Source organism: Buteo buteo, chromosome 1, assembly GCF_964188355.1.
Source record: "Buteo buteo chromosome 1, bButBut1.hap1.1, whole genome shotgun sequence".
NCBI classification, from domain to species: Eukaryota; Metazoa; Chordata; class Aves; order Accipitriformes; family Accipitridae; genus Buteo; species Buteo buteo.
Window position 1 is genome coordinate 7620315 of NC_134171.1, and position 19960 is coordinate 7640274.

The following is a 19960-nucleotide window of genomic DNA, read 5'->3' on the forward strand; positions in this document are numbered from 1 at the left end:
ATAAAATACATCATTTTTTTCTGCTTTTAAAATAGCTTTAAACACTCCAAAGTGAAGCAGGCTAGATATTTTTTGTATGCAGATTTCCACAACATGTTTTTGTTGCAGTGTGAATTTAAAAACATTGCTTATTGCTTGATAATGCAAGTTAGTCCAACATCAATGCAAAAGACTGAAGTTCCCCAGCTACCTTCTATAAGCAATCCCTGCATCTAAAGCCCCAGCCTGTGTCAAAAAGGAAGCCCTGAAAGCTGTCATCCGCATTTTAAGTGGATGGAAAAGTCAGTAGAATCCCAGATGTACAAGATACCTGGTGAAGGAAAACAGCTGCTGGGAAAAGAGATTTTCACGAGTCAACAGAAGCAGCATATTGCTTCCCCACTGGGACCAAGGCTCAGGTCCGGGGCTGAAGGAGTACTGCTAAAGAGTCTGTTACCCTCATAGTCTCAACTGTCCAGCCTGCACCCATAAATTTCATGTCCACCCCTAACCAAGTCATGAGGATAGGCCAGCTCTACTACAATCTGGCATTGAAGTTCTTTCCCTATTCGAACAGTTTTTACGCTTGAAAAAGATAGAAAAAGAGTCACTACGTTTGGTTCTTTTCTGTTCTAGTCCCAGCATCTCCCAACAACTGATGATGCTAATGGACTGACTCTGCAGTACTCTCACCACAGCAGACAGGCATTCAAACGTGAAAAGTATTCACCAGAAGTTTTCCATGGGTATAAACACCCATGAAAACTGTTCTCTGTTATAAAATCATAAATTCCTAACCTCTACTGTGACAGACATGCTTAAAAATACTTCTGGTACACAGATTCTTTCAGTAATATCAAGCCACCAAAATTAAATGGAAGCCTTTTTAATACCATATATTAAAAATCATGCATCTTGCTAATTTACTATTGTTACCTGTTTGAACCAGGAACGGCCACATAACCTTCATACAGTCACTTTAAGTAAATAAGCCACACACTAATAATGTGGTACAGGACACAAACACTACATGAATACACAATGTAAAGCTACATAGTTATCCAGAGAATAATTACTATCCTTTAATGGGAATTTAATTATAAAAACCCACGTTAAATTTACTTAGAAACACTCTAGAATAAAGCATGTTATAGACTTGTTCATGATTCTTTCAAAACAGTATATGTAATAGCATTAATAAAATGCAATTATGTCTTGAAACAAATGTAAAAATGACATTGCAAGTCCTATTCATATTGCATTGAATAACTGCGCTCATTTTACAAGTGAAATGTTACGGTCATCATCTCAATTGTCAGTCCAGCAAACCCAGGATTTCAACAACAAGTTTGAATGCTAGTTAAAATAAAATTAAAAAAAGAAAACACAACTTTGATACTAAAGTTGTTGAAGATGAATGAGGAAAAACATGGCACAGATTGATTCCCTTAGAGCTACAGCTAAAGCACCTTTGTCAATGAAAGAGTACATATAGTCTGGACAGATTACAGAAGTAAAAACTGTCACTTTTAAGAAACACTTTTCTGACTAGAGCTATCTCAGAAAATCATGAAATACAGTATCACAAAACATAACCCTTTAAAACAATGATTTCTCTGAAATACATAAAGGTGTGGTCTGGTTTTCCCCTCATGCCAGTGTATCTATTGATTTCAACCAAGTTATCTGTGTCTAATGTTGGTGCTAAGCGACATGCCAAACCAAGCTCCAAAGCACAGAAACAAAAGTCAGAAAAACAACTAGAAGGATAAACCCTCCCAGAGAGAATCTCAGACTTTAAGAGTCCCCAGAACTCAAATACATCCAGTGACCTTGACCACGAAAACCCTACAGACCTTCGCTTGCCAAAATCCTTTTTGAACTTCAGCATAGACTTCCTGTTGCACAATCTTTCTGCCTAAATGCCATATCACTGAATCGCAGACAATAACTCAACACTTAAGTAAACTTACAGTAACTTAATCACAGTGGCAGTCACTATTTAAAAGTTTACATTTGGAAAGACACAGTTTCACTATGAATCAGAATCCTTTGAACAAAAAACTACTTCTTCCACCATTTAGATATGTTCTGCCTGTTTCTTATCTAGAAATGTCATACTGCACCATGTGTTTGGCTTTGCAGCAGACCCTTGGAGTAGCAGGATAAAGCAATGTGTATTTAAGAGCAGTATTTTCCATGCCTGCATTAACAGTAATTCATGCAACTCGGTGCCAGGGAGGAATAACTGTAAACCGGTCAAAAGTGACATTCGACACCACAAATGTGAAACTAATTAAAAAAAAATAATAATAATTTCACTTAGCTGGCTTATTTAAGTATATAGTATAGCATTTCACATAACAGAGATAACAAAAATTATACCATCCACCCCCACATCCTAGAACCGTTGTTATGGGAAAACAATCTCAGTTTATCCTAACTTGAGACTTTCAGGAACCCCTACCAACCTGACATTTCTTAATCTGAGCTTGATTTCCAGGGTCATGAATTCGATTTCTCAATGCTTTACAATCTTCAGTATTCTGAGGCAAAATAGCAGCCTGTCATTCGATCCTCATTTCCATGTCTTTAATTTTTCTTGCAGTCTCCTGTAATCTTGAACCAAAGCTTTTAAACTTCTTATCCACTGCAACCTCTGTAGCCTGGATGGTGTTCAAATTTTTACTAAAAATTAAACACAAACAATACATTAAAACAACATTAAGGGTCTGACTTGTGCTCACAGAAGCCAGGAAACTCAAAGTTAAAGCTTCTCACTGCATCTGTCCCCTTCCCCCTTTCGCTGCTGGCCTTCCACCACACCTGCTGTGCTGCCACCGGCCATTAACATACCAGGGAAACCAGCGGACTGTTCAGACGCGCAGGGCAGCTTGCGCAGGACAGCAGGTGTATTGTAAACAGACGTACCTGGAACAGTCGGCACCACTCAGGCGGCAAACGTTTTGCCTAGGTGAGCAGGGATCTGAGGATAGTGTGTGATCTCCAACACCATGAGAGCCAAGCACTCCAGTGAGTACTGGAGATGGAGTGAGAAGCCTTAACTCTGAACTTGCTGGTTTTGTTAGGTATAAGTCAGGCCCTTAAGGTTATCTAAATGTATTTAAGGAAAAAAAAAAAAAGTTTCCCATGACAGCTCTAATCCAGCTATTAGTTTGGGGTTTTTTTTTTCCCTCCAATATGGAAATAATCTGGTGGTGAAGCTCTTGCCCCAGTTACAGCTACCGTGCCACTGACTGCTGGAATTTCTCTAAAATAGCACCAGGTATAATGGGCACACACACACACACAGACAAAGCCGCTGTCCATATGTAGCAGCTATGTGCCATGCGGCTAACAGAAGAGTGCCTTTTCAGAGCTGCAATCTGGACTAGCTGCTCTTAGAAAAAAAGTATCAAAACCTTATTCTAGCCCAGCTTTTATGGAAAAAAATCTTGGAAATTTAAAAAGCAGCCTTCAGCTACAGAACCCAACAGGAGGCCAGCCCCATGCACAAGCATTTCAACTGATTGTGGGTCTTGCAAACAAGAAGATTAATGAATCTACCATCCAGCTTTGTAACCAAAACAGGAGAGGCAGGGTTGTGAATTATCACCTCTATACCTCTGGCAGCACGGGAACTTACAAATTACCAGACCAACCTTAGCACAAGATGTATTTTTTTAAACTGGAAAGAAGAAGAGCTACCTAAGCAGGCTGGTTTCCTCCCCGCTCCCAAATCCTCCCCGCACCTCCCTCCTGTCGCTCCTGAAACAAAGGTGCATCTTTGTGTGCTACACTCCAATGGGGAGAGTCGAAGCCGATATCATTAGGCATACTCACAACCGGAGGATAAGAAAGTTCTCCCTGACATACTCTAGGCTGTTATGATGTGTTCTAAACCTTTTGTAAAGCAACCTTTTATGTTACGACCTGACAGTAACTAAGGTGATCACGTTGCACAAGTGGCATAGATCTCAAAGTAGGCTGCCACCGTTTGCTGACATTAGAAAACATACCAAAATGCAACAAGGTAAGCTATTAAGATTAATGATTATTAACAATGTCATTTTCACATTTTTTCTGCCGCTGATTAATATAACATCAGTAGGATCAGGAATGTATCAAATAAGGCACACATGTTAAAAGTAAAGGACATTGTCAGGTTTGTAGGCCCAAAATTTGACCTACCTTTCATTTTCTTAAATCTGTTTGCAAAGTCCATGTAATTCTTTAAATGTGTTTTTCTTTTTTCAAAACAAATGCTTCAATTCTTTTTTCTGAAAAATACATCAATGCCAAAAAGCATAACACTTATCAGTAACCCTATAATGACAAACCAATATGCACATGAAATGGAGGACAGCAGCCTGGCAAAGAAGAGTTTTCATTTTCACGTTTCTGGGGATGCTTACAAGTGCAAAGATTAAATGAGCAGGAAAACTCCCTTGACAATGTCCTTTTAAAAGAATTTGCCCTAGAAAACTTCCTTTATGCACTGCAAAACATCAAAGTGATTTAAGTTTTTAACAAAATGCAAACTACTGAAAAATCTAATCAATATTTACAAAAACAAGACCTGAAAATGACAGGTTGGACATTCAACTAATTTACAATCTTGCACATGTAACATGAGACTAATCCCCTGTGGCATTTACCTTTACTTTATATTCTTACCTAGGCTGTAAATTCAGTGAAAGCTGTCACTTATTTACCATAAGCCCTCAAAAAATTTACATATTTTTTAAAAATAAATGCTAATATTAATTCAAGTAAAGAACGAGTTGTCAAAACAAACAAAAAATATCCCACTCATTACACGAACACAGAAGCTGTTATGAATTAGATTTGCCAATATGCACTATTAAAATTCCTAGAAACGCCATACTTTAAAAAAATATTTTAAGGTTCCTGACACATCATGCATTTTTAAATATTGGACTTTGTTTTGTGCACCATGACCTCAAGTGACATTTAGATTCAAGGTAGAGCAAAAACTCTAAAGGCAGTCAAGTAGAAATAAACTTTAAAATACAATGCAGGCACATGGATTAGTAAATAGATGCAAGAAAAAAAAAAAAAAAAAAAAAAAGAGTGCTTACCGGCCTTTGGTATTTTGATATTCAGCATATTTAGATGCTGAATATGCAACGTAAAAATCTCCTGATTCCACCAGAATCAGAGCCAACACCTTTTGCCACCAACTTCAATATGAGCAGAATGCAATCTCCCATGATCTGGGATGTGGGATTGCGGGGGGCAGAGGGGAGAATATTTTTAAATAAAGAACACCAACAAGAGGCACGTACAAAAAGGTGACAGCTACCCTCAGAAGCCTGAATTACTTAACAGATTAAATTTAATTTCATTCTTTTCTTTTCTCATTTAATGTTTCTAACTATGCTTCCTAAGGTTTTAGGAACCTGCTGCAAGTCTTATCGAAATGAATAGGAACAATCCCAAATTGATTTTCAAAGGAACAAGATCTGGACTTCACATACATTCATGCTTCACTTACATACAAGGGAAAACTAAGCATAAGCTTCACTTAAGGCATATGTCCAGTCTGTATTGAAGTCTACAGGGCTCAGAGGTTAATTCCAAGCATGCCGAAACTTTACTGGAAGAGCACAGCTGATGAATACCGTTGCGGTCTATGCTTTTTATTTACCCAAACTCAGTAAAAACAAGTCTTCTTCCTTCTTTTCTTTTTAATTTGCAGGAGACCAAGAAAAATAAAAGTGGTTTCCGGTGCTGTGTTGACCCAATGATGTGCAGAGCAGTCACACCCACTTATATCCTCTTGCTAATTGCGAAGACTGAAATACACCCAGCCATTCTCCAGAACATTCACAGCCCATTCCCTTACACAAAATATATAACCAACACTACTGCTATGTAATTACCACCCTGGTCCACAGACTTCCATGGTACTCAGATTTATGCGCACATCACATCATTATTTTACCACCTGTGACAAATGAGCCTGGGTATCCAAGCAATTGGTACAGCACACAACACAAAGGCCTCAACACAGAGTATTTTGAGACAACTACCTTATGTGATTTTCCCTTTTGGTACAATTGAAACAAAATAAGTCAATGATTTCTATTTAGAAAATCCTACACTTCCCTGCTGTTACTGGAACTTGAGAGTCACGATTCCTCATTACTTTTCCATATTCATATAGCAAGTAAACTTGCCATTCTCAGCTAGTAGTCCGATAACTGTGAGGATATGGATTTCTGTTGTGTTTTTCAATAGTGATCCCTAACCAGTCTTTTTTAAACCTCTAGTAATTTTGCTGTTAGTTGTCTAACATCTGTTAGTATGCACACAAAATCCTAAATGCTTGTCAGGGTACAAAAAAAACAAAGGTCTTGCAAGGCGCATCTTGAAAGCCTATGATCAGAAATAAAGTTCTGTTAAGGGGAAACAAAATAATCCAGCAACATTTTCTATTACTACACATGTACTTCAAACATCCACATGAAAACTGGAAGTATTTCACATCTGTCAAAAAATTACTCAAATTACATATTCAGAGCATGCTATAACGATATGCCTTATCTTAACTAATACTTTTCAAAATAAGAATGAAAACAATATGAATCACACCTATTTAACGTCAAATGAGCAAGCAGTAATAGCATAATGCGTTACTGTAAAATGTTTTAATTGTCTATCACCATTTAAAAAGCAAATCAAATGACAATATTCAGTAACAACTATATCAAGTACTAAAACAAGAAAGCGTAAGTATCAGCAATAAAACATACACAAAACACAACGTTGCAGAAGCACTGTTTTCAAGTAGCAGATACATGAAAGCAAACCCCAGAGAAAGGCAAAACTTTTTAATGGAGTGAGCTTTCCCTGGATATCCAGCATTTCAGTTCCTGTCCACAGTAAATACTTCACTGTTTCAAGCATTTTTAGCTTTCTTAAATAATAAGTAAAGGAAAGGGGGGGGGGGGGCAATGATAAAGAAATCAGTGGTGCTGGAGCTGCCCTAGCTGAGTACACTCCCATTAATCCCAGCTTCAGAGAAATTCTGGCTAAGGCTGCCGACTTTTGCTACTTATCCCAGGAGTTTTACAGCGACTGCAAAATGCTCCTACCCGCATGCTGTGGCGAAAACCACAAACTACTTGATAACTTACAGGAATCACCGCAGTGAAGCTCAGGACAGTACCTACAAATTAAGAATCAAAGAACTCGACAATTACAACACTCCAGCAGCCACCTTTACCCGTAACTAACTATGGACATCAATTTCCCAGTTACTGATGGGGCAGTGTCTCTACAATACAGACTGAATGCATGAACCAAGTCTGCATCAAAGGCATTCCCACAACGCACCATATGCTGGGTATACATCCCCTTTCATCATCTCACAAGACAGTGACCATGGACTAGGCTGATAGTGGCAACTCGGCAGGGGGGAACCCACCTTAACACACCCCCAAACTCTAGTTTAAAATAAAATGAGCTTATATTTCAGCCCATAAACTTTATAGGTTGGTGGGTGTGACTTTAAAAAAAACAACAAAAAAAAACCCAGAAAACTCCTGCTGACAGGAACTGGAAAAACAATCTGCTTCAACAACTGTAATAGGAGCAGAATGATTAACTCCCTGAGCCATTCCAGTAACAATACAGATCATGCCAAGACTTACTAAAACACTTTCCACAGAAGAAGCAGTCCTGGAGATTCTGAGGACAATATTTAGGATACAGAACACAAGCCTATAGAACAGGTTGGTGAAACAGGGCTGTGCTACTGCCATATGAATTGAAGTACATCCATGGCCCTTATCCTTGCTCTTTTACCCGTGTATTCAATATAAAAAAGCACATACGCACTGCTTTTTCTTTTTTAAATCATGTTATCAGAACTGGCATCTTGGCTGTGACTTTGATAAAAGCTGAAGAGCCATATAACGTTAATTTAAAATGTAATACCCTCAAGGAACAACTCTTGATTCGCCTGCTGTAAAATATTATGTATTTGAACTATGAAGGAAAAATGAAGAAAACGGTTACTTTTTTTTCTCTCCTCCAAAAATGTTTCTCCTACAGCAAGTTATTTTATTCCAGCAGGTTTGGGGTTTTTTTGGTCTTTTTTAAACCACTGTCTGAGCTGTAAGCATGCTTTGGGAAAAAATACCACTTTTTAACATTGTCAATACCACCACTTTCAGAGTATTAATTTCACATTATATTTTAAAGACACTGCCATGGATTTATTACAGAATATAATTTCTGAATGTTGCCTGTCCTAATGACTACTCTCTGTGCTTCTTTCCCATATTTTAGATGTTGTACAGGATGCTGTCTCAGAGAAAGAAACCCAATAACCTGAGTGGAGCCAACATCAAAGGCTTCCTTTATTCTGATCCCAAACACTGAAAGCAATTTCTTTAACAGCACACCTGTACTTTGACCCAAGAACGGTAAACTATTACCTGGGGCACTCCTTATTTTCCTTATCAAAAAGTCTGAGATAAGCAAGTGTGGGGCCTTGGATAATCAAATTAGTTTCACAGGGTTTAATTTTTTTCTTTTTTAAGGTCAGCAGAACACAGTCAAATGACACTAAAAATAACAGTACAGGAGTATTTTACATATTGAACACTGAGCTCTCCACTTTCCTTGTAACTTAACTTTTTGTTTTTTTATGTTGGGAAAGCATCTAATGTGATTCACCATTCTCTCAGCTGAACATCATGGTGCTATACATGTCAGCAATCCTTACAGTGAAAAAAGAAAAAAAAAACCCAGACTTTTAAGACTAGCATAATTTGAAAGGGATAATTCAATAGAGTATTAAGGTTTCTGGTAAACGAGGATAATAAAACTCCCTTTTGAGTTACACTCCATTATGTTCTTCCGAAAATCCAAAGCAACTCTGACAAATACTGAACCAGTGCAAAGGGCTCCTTAAAGCTCTTTTTTCTCTCTCTCCCTTTTCAGTTCCTCCCACAGCCACTGACCTCTGCTGTTCTCTGTCAATATTAAGAAAATGGTTGATGATGATTACAAACTAGAGAACAGTTTTGTAAAAATGAGAAAGTCTGGAGCATTCTGAAATCAAAGTCCTGCACCTCCCATCCAGGGTCCTCCACAGTCAAACCAAGCTTAAATAAATATGATTTTCTGAAAAGATGTTCATTTGAAGGTAAGCAAACAGGATGTATAAAAATGACAAGCTCACTGAGAATGGGCCAGTAACAACAGTTGAAGTGCCAAATAAAACAGGCAGTTTAAGGCAAAAGCTGGGTTTATATTATCATGTTACATTTAATCATAATATAATAAAAGTGTATGATGTAAGAGAGCTGTTCTACTGAGCTTTTCTTCAAGTAGAGTTTTGAGTTTCAATTACAAAGGCTCTAGTCCCAGTATTACAGTTAAGGCTGTACTGAAAAACACAGTTAAAATCGGGAGTTATTCCCATGACTTGATGAGAGAAGCAAAGTATTTCTTCCCACACATACCACATACTAAAGGGGTTTAGAGAAGGTTTTTGAACGCTTTAAGTTGTTTCCACTGAACTGGTGAAAAGTCAGAAGTGTTTAAAAATGACCCATATTTGCATTTTTTCACTAGGCTTTATAATGTTTCTTTTAGTCTCTGTAGTTTAACCACTTTCAGCTTGAAAATGGTCTATTCACATGCATAAAAATGCTTTGTCTACTTTGTCACAAATCACATCCTATCTCTGTAAATTGCATAAAACATTTATTGGTGCTAAAAACATCAGTTGCAAGAAAGTATTATAAAAGGAATTACTGACTCCATTATGAAGAGTTACAAAATCTTAAGGCAAAGGGCTACCCTTCATTCTTCACAGATAACATTTCTTAACAGGTTATCCCTCCAACTGTATATTCTTGGTTTGATTGAGCACTGTATTTTGGAAAATGAATTCACTATTACATTTCTCAGCAAATGAAGTTAAGATGTCAGTTTGTAGTTTTATTCTAGCCTTTTCCATGTATGCTTTATCTTAAAAAAAATAAACTTGTTACAGCTCCCGTGTCCCGCGATCTGCAGGCAGAGACATTTACAAAATCTGCCCACGGCACATATGTGCGTCACACAAATGTCATCTCCCCCTCTCACAGTGACAGCCTCAGACTTCTGCAGCGTTACAGTTTGTGAAAAACGGACAGTTATAAAAAACGGACCCCAGCAACTTCTTTTCAAAACAAAATATAGATTGACAACAGATTGAGAAGCAATTTGAATGAAAACCAGACCAATGTATTAGATGCAATAAAGAATTTCCAAAATAAGAAACCTTACTCTATGGGTTTTCTACATTTTCTGAAACTAGAAACAGGAGGGATGTCAGTAGCAGGATAAACAGCAGCATGCTGAAAGCCATGCAGGAGCATTATATCTCTAAAAGCAGACAGTCACAGGAAAAAAAAATCAAATTACTTGGAATTTTATCATCCAAAGATAATCAAAGGATCATCAACTTCATGCAAGTAAACACAAAGCATACCTTGAAACTAATTCTGTTGTTCAGAAAATGGACACGGCATAGAGAAAGATACTGGAAAGCAAGTCTAACTGCTTCCTGCTGGCTGTAATTTCTGAAAAAATGGGAGGAAATGACAGCTTAGTGCTTGCCCAGTGCAAGACAACAGCTATCGGATAACTCCCAGAAACCAAGAAAGCATTATGACTATTTTCCAGAATGTCATGGAAGCTAATCCTTGCTCTTGAGATCAAGAAACAACAACAGAGCAACAGGTCTTCATAACACATTATTTTCCCTATTTTATGGATGTAAAGCAAACCAAATTAGTGCAGGTGTTCAACTTTCAGAGGAAATTGTATCTCTTGCAATATTTTCTTCACATTAATCTTTTCATTCTTTCTACCCCTCCTGGGTCAGGACTGTCATCCCAGTGACAAAAGGAAGAGAAGAAATGAGTTCTGAGAATAGCAGATGAAACCTGGAAAATAACTCTCCGTAGTGAGAATTCTACATCCATGAGTAGCCCAGAGGGTCATTTATTAGGTCTGCACTGTACACCAGATTAAAATAAGGTACATACAAATAGTGAATAAGCTGGTGCTGGTCAAAGAGCTAGAGTGCTTTAAGAGGCAACTCCACCTGTGTGTTCTCATATTTTTTGAAAAATCACTAATTAGCATTATTTCTTAAAAGTCTATACCACTACAATACATTGTGAACTGTGACCCTTGGCAGCTTTTCTGAGGCGCTACTCAAAGTTAACAATACTGATAGCATCCAGGCTTCCCACCAGTATTCTCATCAGAAAGCTCCTTTCCAAGTTTTGAATCCTAGTGACTATAAAATTACCTTGCAGCAAGTTGCAACAGATTAACTTCTTAACAAAATATCATTAAGACACTTTTTATTGCATATTACCTTGCAGACAAATAACTTTGTTGTTTTCTAACTTTATACAATGCCTACCACAATCTCACAGCAGCCAAATGACTTGCAAAACGAACTGAGTTACTGAAAACTGCACAGCTAATAAAAGTTTTAGTCATTTTTTTCCTTTAAGGATATAAAATTCTTCCAGTGACATTCTGACACCTGTCTATGTTTTCATCCATTTCTTTTCATACTTGTTCTATAGGTACTTTCCAGAACACTTAGATAAAATACTCAACTTAAGCAGTACTAAATATTCCTTAAAGCATGTTAACTACTTCATATAAAGATAATTAAACTTTTATGTCAAAAATATTTAAAGAACACCACAATTAGTAGCTTAATTCTCCCAGAGGTCTGGCAAGCACCCACAGCAGAATATGGGAGAGCTCCCCAACAGAAGGGAAACCTTCGATTTCAATGAGTACTGTACCCAACCTGTGGACAAATGAATTCGAGAAAGATGCTCTCTTCCAACACTGGAGGAGAGCAGGGATCATGCAACAGCAAGTACACTTAACTTACTTTGTCCTGAATTTTGGGGGCCACCTTATCACAAAACAACACAACTGGCAAGTGCTGTGTGAACTGCTGTTTTACCATCGGTCATAACTAATGAGTTTTGAGTGCTGCAGGACACCAACCACAGACAACAATCTCATTAAAGAATTAAAACTATGTAGAAAAAGGCTATGCTGATTACTAAAAATTTAGTTCCAGAGAGAACATGAAAGAAGAGATCAATCCAAGCCAGAAAAGTTACAATTCAGTTTGGGGATTAAGTCAATTATAGTGGTCCCCCCCCCCCCCAACATGTTTCTCACTGCTGCCCTTCCTGGATCAGGAGTGCCATTAGGCACTTCAGGGAACGATGGGGAGGAAAAAAAAGTAGTTTACAACAGCCACAGAAGTGCATCTTGTCTCCAGTTACTCTGACAAGCACATTGAGATGATAAGAGGGTGGTATCCATTTATTTTTCACCATTCTCTGTTAACAGACCCATTTGTTTATGAGAGAATGGAGGGGGCGGGGAGAGGCGAGTAATAGTTTTATTCTGTGTGTATGATGAGATACTGTCACACAGGAAGTGGCACGGCCTAACTTCTTTTCACAGCTGCATCACGGTTAGTAAAAATCTGATCTGTAAGCTGTTGAAAGCAAGACAAAAAGCCCTCATCTTCTGTACTAAACTCTCAACCTCCGAGAAAACCACTTGCAAGTAACTACAAGGAGGCTCTGAACAGTTTCGGTAGAAGAGTTTGGTATGAAGCAAACCATTTCTTTTTCCACTGAAGTTATTTAAAGACAATATTAAATGTGAAAACATGGAGTTTACACCTATAGGGTTTTGTTTGTTTTGTTTTCTGATTTTTTTTTTAAACTGTCCAGAGGGAATGAGCCACATGGTTGCTGAGTAAAATAGGACTAGTGGCATGAACAATGTATTCCTAATCTGCAGATCTGTAGTTCTTTCACTGAGATTTGTCAAATCCTGCATAGACTTATGCTTTTTAAATTGAACTGCGTGTACTTAACTCAGGGAATAAAGAAAAAGCAGTGCAGCATTACACTCAAATAGGCCAGATGAACTGATTGTTTATTAAATATGTAAAAGGGAGTTATGAGCAGTATCAAGTGAATTTGTTTGTTTTGCATGCTCCCTATGAAATGCTCAGTAAAACAAAGTGTTTGAAGTCTGGAACAGGATGGAGAAGTACGAGCCAAAGTAAATTAATTCAAACCTTATTTTTATTCTGCATATCCAATCTGTATAAAGCTCTTCAGACAATGGTCTGTAGCTATTAGGAATTAGAATGAGATTGAATCTCATCCTAAAGAACCTGAAAGCAACTACACTGAGAGCAGACAGTCTGCACCTGCTTATAGCAGGGCTTAAATTACATATCTAGTTATCTATACTTAAAATAGTATGTATTCAGATACAGTTTCAAATTTCTATAAAAGTGAACGCTAATAGTCTAACTATTCTTCATGATGAAGACATGTAATAATGCTACTTGTTTTTTTCCAAGCAGCAGTCACTACAGCATACCATCATGTCACCATGAATACTGTTGCAGTAATTATAAAAACGTCTAGAAGTTCACTTCTGCCAGTATTGAGGTATTTCAGAAACTGCAAACTCCACTAACTAAAGTCACAAATACCAATGAAAGTATTCCCCCACTTCTGTCAGTACTGATCAAATCTCTAACATTTTCAAGTGAAATTCAGCAAATCCCTACACGAAAAAAGGGTGCTCTTCAAATAAAAAAAGGAACTGTAACATCAATAAATACATTAATAAAAAAGAAATTGAGTGGTGTGACTTTTCATTATTGAAAAGTGTTACATACTTTCTGGGCTTAAACTAAGATTCCGTGTTAGTCTTTGTTTCACTCATTCTGTCGAGTTATATGTATAAAAATAATTTTTATACAAAGTACTGTCTTCTTAATACAGTGTATATGATGCAGCAGAGTATTATCCTCCCCCCCCCACCCCCAGCTTTAAAACAAGAGTACATTTTCCCCTCTAAGACAGAAGGAAAGATAATTTTCATTGCATCAGAAAGCACGCAAGTATTAATGATGGGGAATGGTGAAGAACATAAATGGTTTCCATTTTCACATTCAAAAACAAGTACCTGCAAATTAATGCTAAAAGCAACTGGCCTATAAAGGAGCCATGTTTCCATGCCAACTGATCACAGAAATACATATAATTCAACAAAAAATGAATAACCTGCAAAACAAGAAAATAAAAAGAAAGCAGAAGTGCTGGAAATCAAGATCCTGACCATAACCAACTATTTTACAAGAACAGGAAAGAACACAACAAAGGATGCAATTTAAGATGTGAATGGTATACAGCTAATGGCACTTCATCATTACAATACTTCTAAAAGCTGTCATTCTCTAGTCAGCAAGAAAAACAGGATACAGAACACCTCTATTAAGAAGGAGGGAACATTCATACAATAGTAGCAATTCTTATGGAGGTTTCACAGTTGGTAGACATGAAAGCGCAAGTTACTATTCAGTGCACATCTTTCATTAGGATTTTATTTTTTGTCTTTAACTACGAAGGTCTTGCTTTGCTCCTGATTCACACCGAGTTGTACTGGCATTCTGCAATTTGTCAGCAGAGTTGCTTGCAGAGTAAGGTAGCCCGCTATTTGAGTGTTAGTTGCAAAATCAAGCGCATTAGGAATGAGCAGATATATATCTGCACACAAGTGGCTCATATAATGTGCATATACATATGTAATTAAAATTTTGTATGTGTATGAGCGATTTCAACTTCACAATTGATAAAAAGATGCTACCACTTTGTGTACTACAGTAAAAAAATAAGTTAGAAGTTGATATACGAAATCATGGCATATATGTTCCACACATGTATGCATTTGTATGTGGATAAAACAGACTCATTTCAAGCAAGGAAGCTTAGAAATATTGAATAGAAAAGAATGCTACAGACCTAAATATAGCCGGTTCCAAGATACTGACATTTACATGCAATAAAAACAGCAGTTAGAGTATTTGTTCTTTAAAACCTAGAGAACTAAATAATCTCCAACTAAAAGCTCCATAAAACCTGTGTTCTAAATGAATACAAACTGAAGACAGGACAATAAATTTCTGTTTCTTAATACGTCTTTATTTTATCAAGTAAGCAACAGTGCTTTTCCTCCTATTTAGTTCTTGAAAATATATTAAAAGTCATTAGAGGTTTAAAACAAATGAAAAATTATGGTCACAGAACTGGAAGTTGGAAATCCCACCATTAATGCATTTCAGTGCATTTGAGTTTTATTATTTTGCTGCATTCTGCATGAATAGAGAACAGAAAATTACAAGTGCCCGTACCCATCCTACTGACTTCACATTTATGTAAACATACAGATTACATGACAATGGGCCTACACACTGCATGGAAAAATGCAAAGTTTACATAAAATGATTTTTAGGTTCATTTACTAGCTTCAGTCTGTGTAGGGACCTCCGACATCAGTGGATGAAAGGGAATAAGTATATGGCCACGTTCCAGCTCATCCAGATAGCATGAAAGATTAAGGGTTTCACCAGACTTTCTTCCTCTGTCAATTCAGAATTCACTAGGAACTGAATTTTTAGATGTTACAGTTGTTTGCTGCCCTTTTAAACAAGCATCAATAACAAAACCCATGCATTTTCTAGGAAAAGCTTTGCTGTTTATAGGCAAAAACAAAAAAATATTCTGGTAGAAAAGACCCAAGCTGAAAAGCTCTTCAGTCACTAAGATGATTCTTTAATAAGAACAGTGTTTATATCACAGCCCAAGAAAACTGTAAACATTTAGCATCTCTGAAATTCTTGATGCTTCTCGCTACCTTTCCCCAACTTTTACCTAAAGTTGGCCACACCTAACTGACCCAGCATTACTGCAGTTTTTGTAGAAGCTGAAAAATGATAATTCATCTGGGTGGAGAGGCCACGATTTCTGCAAGAGTTCTTCATGTATAAATTGCTACTTTGAGGCAGTACACACTAAATTCTTGTTTGGGATCCTCAAAAAAAAAAAATGTTAAATATCTACACATACACTTCAGACACACTGAATAGTCCCGATTGATAAAACTCTACGTAGAAGTTATGCACTTCGTGATAACCTTTGCAGTGCGCAAAACTGTTCAGCAGCACTTAAAGTACGAAGATATGAATTCTGATGGGGAAAAACGTATTTTAATAAATTCCTACCCATCTTTAGTATTATAAAAATTACCCCTACTCAAAACAGCAGCAGCAACTGAAAGCTGTCAACCAGCCACAAAGCAGACAGTACCTGCACACCCAGCTCCACGCTTCCCTGACAGTTTATTCCTGCTATGATTTGGAAGGACCAGGGGTGGCAAAGCCAGGTAAGACAGAAGGTCAGTTCAGCTTCTCAGACCTTCACCTCTTTTCATCTATTGTCAAAGCAATTCTACTGTTCTACAAACACCCTTCTACTTTTTGGAAGCTTGTGAAAGTTAGTTTTATACTAGCTACATCATTTCACTACCACATATGAAATCATCCGTAGAGTGCATTGATTTTCCATACAGCACTGCCTTGGGCAAGATCCTAAATGGTAACAGAGCAGAAGACTCCATGTTATTTAAATATAAACAGGAGAACAATAATGAAATAAAAAAAAAATAAATCATTGTCAACAGAACAACAACTGGGAGGGCGAACAGCAACAATTCCATGTTCAGCAACACTTCTCCCATAGCCTTGGCCAGCACAGTCTGTTTATATAAATGAAAGAAAGAATGCTGCCCTGAACTTGCCCATTATCCCACAGAAAAGGTATTGTGGGAATGTTAACTTTCACCTGGCTGGCTTCCAGATGCCAGCAGGAAAAGACGCCCTTTTAAAATTTTAGCCAACTTCAGAATACTCCACATTTTTCACATTTTCCAATTATTCCAAGTTATGTATAAACTAACATAGACCTTGAACTAAATCCATATAAAATGGACATACTATGATCAACTACTCTGCAAAAGAATGAATCAAGGGGTCTCACATCCAAACCAAACAGCCAGTATCATATTTCACAAACCACGACAGCTTTTGAAAAAGCCAGTGCATTTCTAGAATAGCAGAAATGTTTGCAATGTCCGTAAGAGCACTTACTGGACAATGAAAGTAGCAACTAAAAAAAGTGCCATCCCGATTTCAGCAATGCAGCCCGATGCTGCGATGCAGACCTGGTACCACGTGACAAAGACGTCATTTGAAGCCTGCATTCTGTCATACAATTAACAAGAGAGAAATGCATCTTGCTATGAATCTAATACATGAACGGGGCCCAAAACAGAAACTGCAACACAGAAGAATCATAGAATAGAATCATAGAATTGTTTAGGTTGGAAAAGACCTTTAAAATCATCGAGCCCAACCATTAACCTAGCACTGCCAAGTCCACCACTAAACCATGTCCCTAAGCACCACATCTACATGTCTTTTAAATACCTCCAGGGATGGTGACTCAACCACTTCCCTGGGCAGCCCGTTCCAATGTTTGACAACCCTCTCTGTAAAAATTTGTTTCCTAATATCTAACCTAGATCTCCCTTGCCTCAACTTGAGGCCATTTCCTCTCGTCCTATCTCCAGCCACCTGACAGAAGAGACCAGCACCCACCTCACTACACCCTCCTTTCAGGTAGCTGTAGAGAGCAATAAGGTCTCCCCTCAGCCTCCTTTTCTCCAGACTAAACAGACCCAGTTCCCTCAGCCACTCCTCATAAGACTTGTGCCCCAGACCCTTCACCAGCTTCATTGCCCTTCTCTGGACATGCTCCAGCACCTCCATGTCTTTCCTGTAGTGAGGGGCCCAAAACTGAACACAGTACTCCAGGTGCAGCCTCGCCAGTGCCCAGTACAGGGGGATGATCACTCCCCTAGTCCTGCTAGTCACACTAGTTCTGGTACAGGCCAGGATGCCGTTGGCCTTCTGGGCCACCTGGGCACACTGCCGGCTCATATTCAGCCGGCTGTCGACCAGCACCCCCAGGTCCTTTCCCACCAGGCAGCTTTCCAGCCACTCTTCCCCAAGCCTGTAGCGCTGCGTGGGGTTGTTGTGACCCAAGTGCAGGACCCGGCACTCGGCCTTGGTGAACCTCATACAACTGGCCTCGGCCCATCGATCCAGCCTGTCCAGATCCCTCTGTAGAGCCTTCCGACCCTCGAGCAGATCAACACTCCTGCCCAGCTTGATGTCATCTGCAAACTTACTGAGGGCGCACTCAAACCCCTCATCCAGATCATTGATCAAACTATTAAATAGAACTAGAGAGAGCCAAGCACGGCAACTGTGTGGACTGGAGAAGACCCTAAAACAAAACGAGCAAAAAATCCCCTTTCTGTTTTAAACAGAAGGCATTTTTCTTGCTCTTTTCCATCTGGCACTTCAAGTAGCTGTCTTTACTTAACAGTCGTCTTGAAGTTTTTAATAGTTGTACAATGTGCAAACTCAAACTGAAAGAAATTATCCCTTACTACTTCTCTTCCAAAGTTCAACTGTTAAGTAAAAATAGCTCGCAATCATGTCTCCGCTCCAAGCCTTCATATCTCAGCAGGAGCAAGAGTACTCAGTGCTAGCATAACATCCCCGTATTTCAGTGCACAGCACATGGAGCTGCAGCCTCATCACTTACCAGTATTTTGCTGGTTTGTTTGCACGCATGTCCTGTCAAGCTAAGTGGTGAGATACAACTTCCCAATTCAAATATACTGGAGGGGTTTTTTGCTGTTTAAAGAGGAAGAGCTTTAATGGTGGAAAGTACGTTTTTAATGTGAAAAAAGTAAGCCCTTCAACCGCAGCAGAATGTTTTGTGTGGCATTGTGTTCAGTGAAGCTACAGGTTGTCTTTTTATTAAGTGCGTTTACCTTAATGCAGTTCACAACCGAAAGCACACTGCCTCCCAAACCATTTCTCTGTGATAAAACAAGACACAAACAAGATCCACCGAGCACCTACTCAAAGCACCATTAACAACAAAGTCCTAATCTAATTCAGTGCCATTTCTAACAGATCCCAGAGTGCTTTCCCCAGTAACCTCACCATCACTACCTGCACTGAATGCGCAGCAGGACTGGGCACGGAAAAATTAAATTAATTATCCCAGATCACTCCTGAGGCTACTCACAAGTGTGAGAAGACCACCAAGATCATCTGGGCCATTCCACCACCACTTAGAACACTTGCTAGCACTGCTGTCTCTGCTCCCTTCTCTCTTCCAACTCTCCTGTCAATAATTAGACCAAATTTCTCCTGAAAGTCAGCTCCTCTGCACTTCACTTTACTTCAGTACATACCTAAGATTTTTAGTAATGAGAAACTTCTTGAAAACAAAACCAAAACAAAACAAAAAAGAAGAGTTCACGAAGGTGATTCAGTTCTCATGTAGGACGCTGATTTCCTAACATAGATGCTTCAGTGAAGTTCCTTTTTCAGAGCCGTACGAATCCATACAAAGGAGTTGCATTTATGCTCAAGTATGCTTGTAAACTAGAACACAAATGCCCGATATAAAGTTGTTGCAAAGTACCACATTTTGATTTGGTTTTGCTGATTCCTAAATATGTTAATGCAAATGTGAAATAAGCCTAGTTTACACTTAAACAAGAATTCAAACAGGCTTGCACTAGCTTAACTAACTTTATTTAAAATTGTACTTAATTAAATGTGAGCACTTTCCCAGGTATCACATAGCTTATTCATGGACTGCTTCTTTCACTATGCACTTTTGTGATCAAAGAAATCTTAGACGTAACAGACGAGGTTATTTACTACTTGTAAAAATAATGACTGTTTAATGTTCTTTTTGGAATTAGTCTTCTAAAATGAAAACTAATTTTTACTAATTCTGTTTGAAAATCTGAGAGAGAATTAGATTATTTTTGAGATCCTTTTTCTCCTGCACAGTAAAATCCCCTCCTGCCAATAAGTCTTTAGGGCATTTCAATAGCTGCTAGAATTGTGTAAACCACACTTTGAAAAATTCATCATTCCTCTAAG

At 38.2% G+C, this 19960-nt stretch overlaps 1 protein-coding gene across 13 annotated transcripts in view; it reads right to left on the reverse strand.

Moving 5' to 3' along the window:
• Nucleotides 1-19960, reverse strand: part of CTBP1 (C-terminal binding protein 1) — a 245708-nt gene that overhangs the window by 41161 nt on the left and 184587 nt on the right. For 2 of the 13 annotated variants that reach the window (XM_075056088.1, XM_075055994.1), the window contains exon 2: nucleotides 2451-2667. The exons of 7 other annotated variants lie outside the window; for them this stretch is intronic. In XM_075056088.1, the coding sequence (XP_074912189.1) occupies nucleotides 2451-2457 (7 nt within the window). In that variant the 5' untranslated portion in view covers nucleotides 2458-2667. Of the gene's footprint in view, nucleotides 1-2450; nucleotides 2668-4170; nucleotides 4260-10495; nucleotides 10517-19960 lie in introns of those variants that run through there. 4 more of the 13 variants (XM_075055648.1, XM_075055737.1, XM_075055912.1 and 1 more) reach the window with 3 other exon arrangements.